This window comes from Bombina bombina, chromosome 1, assembly GCF_027579735.1.
Source record: "Bombina bombina isolate aBomBom1 chromosome 1, aBomBom1.pri, whole genome shotgun sequence".
In the NCBI taxonomy this organism is placed as follows: Eukaryota; Metazoa; Chordata; class Amphibia; order Anura; family Bombinatoridae; genus Bombina; species Bombina bombina.
Genome location: NC_069499.1, coordinates 714919936 through 714928274, shown reverse-complemented (window position 1 = coordinate 714928274; position 8339 = coordinate 714919936). Strand labels below are relative to the sequence as shown.

General features: G+C 37.4%; 1 protein-coding gene across 1 annotated transcript in view; it reads left to right on the top strand.

Annotated features, from left to right (window-relative positions):
- Positions 1-2132: 2132 nt before the first annotated feature.
- The window catches only part of LOC128645895 (ubiquitin carboxyl-terminal hydrolase 12), a 318379-nt gene continuing 312172 nt past the window's right edge, over positions 2133-8339 (top strand). The window contains exon 1 of the mRNA XM_053699210.1: positions 2133-2273. Within this exon, the coding sequence (XP_053555185.1) occupies positions 2142-2273 (132 nt within the window). The 5' untranslated portion in view covers positions 2133-2141. The remainder of the gene's footprint in view (positions 2274-8339) is intronic.

The following is an 8339-nucleotide window of genomic DNA, read 5'->3' as shown; positions in this document are numbered from 1 at the left end:
AAATATGTATTATCTGCTAACTGCTGTCTTGTGGCTGCTGAGAACAATATATGCAGATATGTTGAGGATTTGTTTTTATGTTTACTTTTGCAAAGACAATATTGGAAGTTTCACAAGCAGGTGGCATTTTATGAGGTAACAAGTCAAGTTTTTTTCTTTGTTGTTGAAGTGATTGTGAGCAAAAGGTTAAAGGGATAAAAAAAGTCAAAATTAAACTTGCATGATTCAGATAGACCATGTAATTTAAAGACATTTTTATTATCAAATATGCTTCGTTCAATTGGCAACCCTTGCTGAAAAAGAATATGCACATATCCTACACTAGTGGAGTTGGCTGCTAATTGGTGTTGTCACACATTTGTCTCTTGTGATTGGCTGACTAGATGTGTTCATCTAGCTGCCAGTAGTGCAAAATGTTCCTTCAGCAAAGGATAACAAGAGAATGAGGAAAATTTGATAACAGAAGTAAATTGGAAAGTTGTTTAAAAGTGTATGTCCTTTCCAAATCATGACATGTTTTTGAGTTTCCTGTCCCTTTAAAAGACCCAGAAATTCTCCAGTAAATCTGGAATTTTTGTATGTTCTGTGAATTCCAGTCCGAGCACATGTAAAGCCTGATGTGCTATACCCCTACTAAGCAAAGCCTCAGTATATACAAGGGATAAATTACAAGGGATAAATTACAAGTTACAAACTGTGCAACAGTATTGAGCTTCATCACCTATATCACCTATCATGGCTTCCCTTACCTGACACCTCACTACACACTGCTAAACTTTAGTGTAACTGAAAACCAAAGATAAAGAAAACTTCAGAAAAAAACATACTGTAAGCAAAGAGACGAATGACGATTAATACACTATATACAGATTGAATTTAACAGGGGACAAGCTTAAATGGCAGGGACAGGAAGCAAAAAACGGGACTGCCCCAGGAAAAAACAGGACAGTTGGCAACTATAATAGATGGATAGATTAGTTGTACTTAAAGGGACATTAAATCCAATTTTTTTCTTTCATGATTCAGATAAAAAATACAATTTTAAACAACATTCCAATTTACTTCAATTATCAAATTTGCTTCATTCTCTTAATATACTTTTCTGAAAAGCATATCTAGATAGGCTCAGTAGCTGTTGATTGGTGGTTGAAAATAGATGCCTTTGGTGATTGGCTCACCCATGTGCATTGCTATTTCTTCAACAAAGGATATCTAAAGAATGAAGCAAATTATATAATAGAAGTAAATTGGAATGTTGTTTAAAATTTTATTCTCTATATGGATTATGAAATAATTTTTTTGGGTTTAATGTCCCTTCAATAGTGACAGCAAGGTAGCCCAAATGTGTTTATTATAAAAAAAAAAAGGTAGATAAATAGTTTCTAGTCTATTGTAAATATAGGGAAATATCAATAGGTGGATTCTTAGATCGATAGATTTGATTACATAGAACATGGATGGCCATCTGGCGGCACATGGGAAAACTCAAATGAGCTCTCTGAAGGGGATATCAGTAAAGAGAGGGTACCCTGCAACATTACCTAAATCTGGTCCTATGGCACAATGAATTAATGTGTCCCTTTGGGTTCTAAAATATTGATCTGCCCCCATTTATTAGGAAGTTGGCCCTAACATAGAAAATAAATATATTTATTTTTTTAATATAACATTTGCTGATATATATATGTATATATGTATATATATATATATATATATATATATATATATATATATATATATATATATAATTTTTTGATCTAGTATTTTAGCAAAATATTTTTTTATGAAAAAAAACAAAAACGTTTTAGTACCTGTTTCTCAATTGACTGGCACATTCTTCACAGCCTTCTGTGACAGCTAAGGTAGTTCGCGTGTTAGCAGTACACATGCTTCAGATTTTAAGTTTTACAAACCATATAATTTTATGTGCATTACATAATCAAAATTGATCATTCCTGTATTTATTTTTTAGCGAATCAAAGCTCTGTGACACTCGTTACAGTGACAAAAGGAACTGAGAGATTGCACTATATAATGCTAGTGCGACTTCTGTGTCACTCTATTATTGTTTACTAACATCTCTACATATCCAGGAACTTTCCCTTCTCGCATCTCTCACTGGCCGGGGAGCACTATGAGTGATGCACTGTGGGCGGGGCGCTTTCCCGGTGACCCTGCTGCGGCTGTCACGGGTTCATCATGGCAGAGACGGCGGAGGAGGGCGGATGGACATACTCATGACTGTCCGGAAGATCGCCTCCATTTGTACGATGGTGAGGCAGTGAGCTTTCACATATTATTTCAGTAAGGGAAGGAAGGATAATATAATGCGCAGTTTGTCAGAAAGGGTGGATATGCAGAGGAAGAAAACTGCTTAGTAGGAGGAGATCCCGAAGAAGAATAATACTGTAAAATGTGATGGAGAAAACATTGCAGTGGTCGTAGAATATAAACGGGATAAGCAGTGTTATGGTTGGGAGTTGATGCTGTACTGTGTGGGGAGGAGGAACAGTGCATGAGAGGAGGCGCCCTGAGGAGGGAGTGTACCTAAGCTAGAGATAAGGTTGGGTAATACCTGATAATGAAGTGTGTCTGTGTCAGAGAAGTATCTGATTGGAAAGTGTGGCTAGGTGAGAGGAGGAGTTTAGGAAGAAGTTTGCCTTGGTGAGAGGAGGAGATAAGGAAGAAGTGTGCCTGGGTGAGAGGAGGAGAAAAGGAAGAAGTGTGCCTCGGTGAGAGGAGGAGAAAAGGAAGAAGTGTGCCTGGGTGAGAGGAGGAGAAAAGGAAGAAGTGTGCCTGGGTGAGAGGAGGAGAAAAGGAAGAAGTGTGCCTGGGTGAGAGGAGGAGAAAAGGAAGAAGTGTGCCTGGGTGAGAGGAGGAGAAAAGGACGAAGTGTGCCTGGGTGAGAGGAGGAGAAAAGGAAGAAGTGTGCCTGGGTGAGAGGAGGAGAAAAGGAAGAAGTGTGCCTGGGTGAGAGGAGGAGAAAAGGAAGAAGTGTGCCTGGGTGAGAGGAGGAGAAAAGGAAGAAGTGTGCCTGGGTGAGAGGAGGAGAAAAGGAAGAAGTGTGCCTGGGTGAGAGGATGCTTTAAAGAAGAAGTGTGCCTGGGTGAGAGGAGGAGCTGAGGAAGAGCTGAAGAATTGTGCCTGGGTGAGAGAAGAACCAGAGGAAATGTGCTAGGGTGAGAGGAACAGCTTAGTAGAAGCTTGGAATAATGCAGACCTGAGTGAGAGGAGTTGCTGAAGAGTTTGTGTGCCCAGGTAAGAGGAGAACCTAATGAGGAAGTATTTTTGGGATGAGGAGAGAACGTAAGGAGGAAGTATGTTTGGATGAGAGGGGAGAAAGCCAAGGAGGAATTGAAGAGGTAGAGTGCCTGGGGTAGGAGAACTTGTTGTCAGACATGTGTGCCTGTATGGTAGCAGAAGCTGAGTTTGAAATTTGCCCTTATGGCAATAGATGCGGAGGAGAAAGTTTGCCATGGTGAAAGGAGGAGCTGAAGAGGAGGTGTGCCTGGATAAGAGGAGGAACTAAAGAGGAAGTGTGTCTGGGTGAGAGAAGAAATTGCTGAGGAGGCAGTTTGTTTGATAGGAGAACCTTAAAGTGGAATTGAAGAGGTAGATAGCCTGGCATAGAAGAAGTTGTGATAGATGAGAACCTGTAGAGAGAGAGTGCCACAAATAAAGGAGTGACAGATATTTAAAAGTACTTGACATGAATTAGAAGCTGGAAAAGAAGAGTGGTGATGTTGGAAGAACTGGGAGAAATGTTTACGGGCAAAGGACAGATGTATCTTTTCTAGGGTGGAAGATATTAGAAAAGCAGTATAACCTGGGAAAGGGAATGGTGCCAAGAATAAAAATTCCGGAGACGGGAAATCTAGGAAGGAAACTAGAAGAAGAATAGCAAGTAGTGCTTTAAGGGAAAAGATCTCATTCATGGAGAGTAGAGAACTTGAGACTAAAAAATGCTTAGATGGCAGAAAGGGGGCTCCTGGGGAATGGAAGAATATTAGGAGTAATAGCTCTTCTGATCTTGTACTACAGAGTGTCATAAAGCAAATTATAAGTGAGGAGATGAGGCCTTTTGACAATGAAAGTTTACTGGAGACAAACTGAAACCTCTTCTAGATAATAGTACTGTAAAAGAACCATGTTAGAAGAATACTGGCTATCGAGCAGTAGCAAAAGGTAAGGGTAGTAGTAAGGGAGACAACCTTGTGGAGGATGTATGCTAGGAGGGAGGAGAGCCTGGGAAACCATGTAGAAAGAGTACTGAGGTAATTAAATAATTTGGGAAATAGTGGTGTTGAGGTAAGGATCCAGATGGCAACAAACAAGTTTGGAATTTTTTTTGGCTCTCTGTAGGAACAGTTCTGAGCAGAGATGAACTTTGATTAAAGCAAATTACATGTTGTTTAGGCTAGAGAATGTTTTGAGGCTATATGCTCTTTTGTTTTGCTGATGGATGGGTCTTTGGTTGCTGTTGAAATTTTGGATGGGGTGAAGGTGGAGAGTAAATATTTTCTGAGACAAATGAAGAGGTGAATTTGTAAAATGTGGACATAACTTCACAATAAAGATTTTGTTCATTGCTAGGTTATTCTTTGTCAATTTCATGTATTCATTTTGGAATAATAATAATATTGTTTCCTGCAATGCTGTATCAGATTTTTTTCTACATTTCCACATATGCTCAATATTCTGTCTTTGTGGCATCCTTTTTTTTTATTTTTATTTTTTAATTATTGACATAGTGGCAAAACAGTCTATGGAAAGACCATAACTCTTATGTTGGAGTTGCCAAATGTTTTTTAAATTTAAAGGGACAGGAAACCCCAAAAGTTTCTTTCATGATTTGGATAGAACATACAATTTCAATTAACTTTCCAATTTGCTTCTATTATTAAATTTGCTTCATTCTCTTGTTATCCTTTGCTGAAGGAACATCATTGTGCTACTGTCAGCTAGAGGAACACATCTAGTTAGCCAATCACAAAAGACAAACGTGTGCAGGCACCATTCAGCTGCTAGTTCCCACTAGTGCAGGATATGTGCATATTCTTTTTCAACAAGGGATACCAAGAGAACAAAACACATTTGAAAATAAAAGTGAATTTAAAAGTGTCTAAAAATTAAATGCTCTATCTGAATCATGCACCTTTAATTTTTACTTTCCTATCCCTTTAAGAGGCACTTTCTAGGAGCCTCATATATGTAGAATAATCTATAAGGTTAGGAGCCAGAAGCAAACTTCTAGGGACCATGGCTCCCAATGTTTTTCAAAACTCATTGTTAAAGTGAATGTCAACTTTCAAGAATGAGTGCCCAGTTTTTAAAAATACTATTAAAAACTTGGGCACTTTCATTAATGGAAGTTTACATTACCTTTTCTTCTTGAAGCCGGAGAAGCGATTCCCCCTCCTGCCGCTTGTCATTTCAGCAATGATGAATCTGGCTTCCTCCAATCACGGTGTTGCCTCAGGCAATGATTCCCCTGAGGGGAAAGCCGTGTTTGGAGGATGCCATATTGGTCATTGTTGACGTAAGAAGAGACGATCGGCAGGAGGGGGAATTTTAACAAAACTGGTGAAATGTAAACTTCCATGAATGAAAGTGCCCCTATTTTTAATAGTATTTTTAAAAACCGGGCACTCATTCTTAAAAGTTGAAATTCACTTTAACATTTTCCTAGTAATGTGTGCAATAATTTTATACTTACAAGATTTCAAAATAGGGGGGTCTATCCTAAAACCTAGTTACACAAATTAACTAGTTTTTGGCCATTCCTCAAACTGTGTGATGTTAGCTATTCATCCATACATATAACATTACAGCAGTTTCATCAGGATTGTGTGACACTTCATACATTTGCCTTGCATGATTGTGAGGTTAAATTGAAGAATATATCTCCCCATCTGCAACACACAGTCATTCTTGTAACTCATTCATACAGTTGGCCTGCCTGCTAATGTAAAACAGCTTCTCTGCGGCTGGTTCATTCACATGCAGTGTATATGTCTCTTGGTTTGTGTGGAGCTTGTGGATTGGAATAAGTAATACTATGTATGTTACTATAATATTGTTTGTTAAAAGATATTTCATATCAAAGTATCTATTTTTGATCAGTAGAAATTCTTATATATTTTTTTTACCATTTGAGTAAAAAATAAAATTGACCCTTCATTTAAAATAGTTGGACATTCTTGTTTGTGTTACAGCAATGATTTAACATTTTGACTGCTCATGTGTTGCCAGGCAATAGCACATTCATGTTTTGGGACATTAATGGATTCAATTGCTGTTTTAGTGGTACTGCAGTCAAGTGGTTTCTGAGTTTCAAGGGTTTAATTAGTGTTTCACACTTGTTTCTGGTAAATGAAGATTAAATTGCTGACTAATAAATATGTATAAACCAAACTGTTAGGTTCATTCCCTATGAAATCAACAATTTGCAAACCCCCCAATTTTTAATTTTTTAAATGTTCTCTTAAAATATAGGTAATTACTTTTTCTGATTTTCAGGATTTTGATTTCAACACATAAGGAGTGAGAGTAACAAGCTGATTTTTTTTGCATGCATACTACCAGTAGGAGAGTACCACAGTTTTTACTAGCAGTCCTTTATTGAATTTTGGAGCTCCGTTTTAATTCATATTTAAACAGCCATAGTGTTACAAAGGCTCAACAAATCACAGAACTTAAAGAGACACTAAAGTCAAAATAAACTTTTATTATTCAGAAAGAACATGCAGTTTTAAGACACTTTCCAATTTACTTCTATTATGAAATTTTGCAGTCTTTTTATATGCACACTTTTTGGGGAACAAGATCCTACTGAGTATGTGCACAAGCTCACTGGGTATACGTTTACTAGTCTGTGATTGGCTGATGTCTGTCACATGATACAGGGAGCCGCAAAATGGGATAAAAAAGTAAATTTGCCAGAAAAAACTACTGCTTAGTTGAAAGTCAGAGTAAGTGTTAAATCATTGTCTTTTTTTTTATGCACTTGATAATTATGTAATTCCACTGCATTTAGTGGTCCTTTAAATATAACATTAAAAAGAACAGATAATGAGCTTTCCAAAGACACCATGTGGAGCTTTATAATCTCTTATAGATAACACATTCTGGGCCCTGAAAAGGTGATTTTATGCTAATTAAAGTAATTACCTAAATCTTGCGAGAATATTTTTTTAAAAATCTAAAATTTTTGGGGTTTTGCTCAAATACGGTGATAGCACTACCAAATTTTCAGAAAAATCAAAGATGGTGAGGCAACCTGCATTTGTATATTTGTCATGGAATGGTCCTTACTTGAACAATACATTTACACTTATTACTCTTTTTTTACAAAAATATTTGGGATGTTTTAGGAAAATATATTTGTGTATATAGAAATATATATCTATAATTAATAGTTACAAGCAAAAGATCCTTTAGGCATTTGTGGAACAGTTTTGACAAGTTTTTATTCAATAGTCTGCACCAGGGCCCAAGTGCTGGGAACGCCCATAGCAGCCAGTCTTACATAGGCGTGTGCATAATGTGTAGAATCCTAATGCAGGGGAGCCTTTTATTAGTGCAGGTCCATATCTATCTGTCTATCATCAAAATCATAAAGGCTGTGACACACTGCAAGCGATGCGGCGCACAGTGTGATGATACGGCTGTGCGCGTTCAGTGAGTCCTGCTTTTTCATCTCTCTGCGTAGCTGAGCGCTCAGAGTTGAAATATTTGAACTTCAGAAGCGATGTGGAGCAAAAGCAGCTGCTTCGCATCACGCATGCAGTGTGTCACAGTCTTTATACAGAGCAGCATGTATATTATTACTATTGTAAACTACCTTTGGGTGCCCAAAAATTTTTGCACCAGGGCCCTGTGTTGAGTAGGTCTGCTACTGCTTTAACTATGCACAACAGCTTTGCAATATGCTAATTATTTAGTTTTCTCTTGAGAATTTTTTGCCAGGCGGCTGGCATTATGAAGTAGCCTGTTGGGGGCAGTATAGTGCTTTGCAATATTATAACGTTTTCTGTTATTTATAAACATAAAAGTTATCTAAAGCACAAATTAATTGCATAATTTAATATAAAACTGATTTAATAGATATTTTGGGCATCAAACATTGAAAAAAAAAATATTTGCTAATTTTAGCTTAATACTGGCTTAAATTGTAGCAGGGTGGTCAGTAAAATAATAAGGGGGGGTGTGCCCATGAAATGGGTCCAGGGAGAACACTGTTATTTATTTCCCCCTTTTCCTGTATTTTATATCTGAAAATGTTGGGTGTTCCAGTTCTGAAAACTAAATTTAACCATTGCATGCTTGGCCCTAATTGA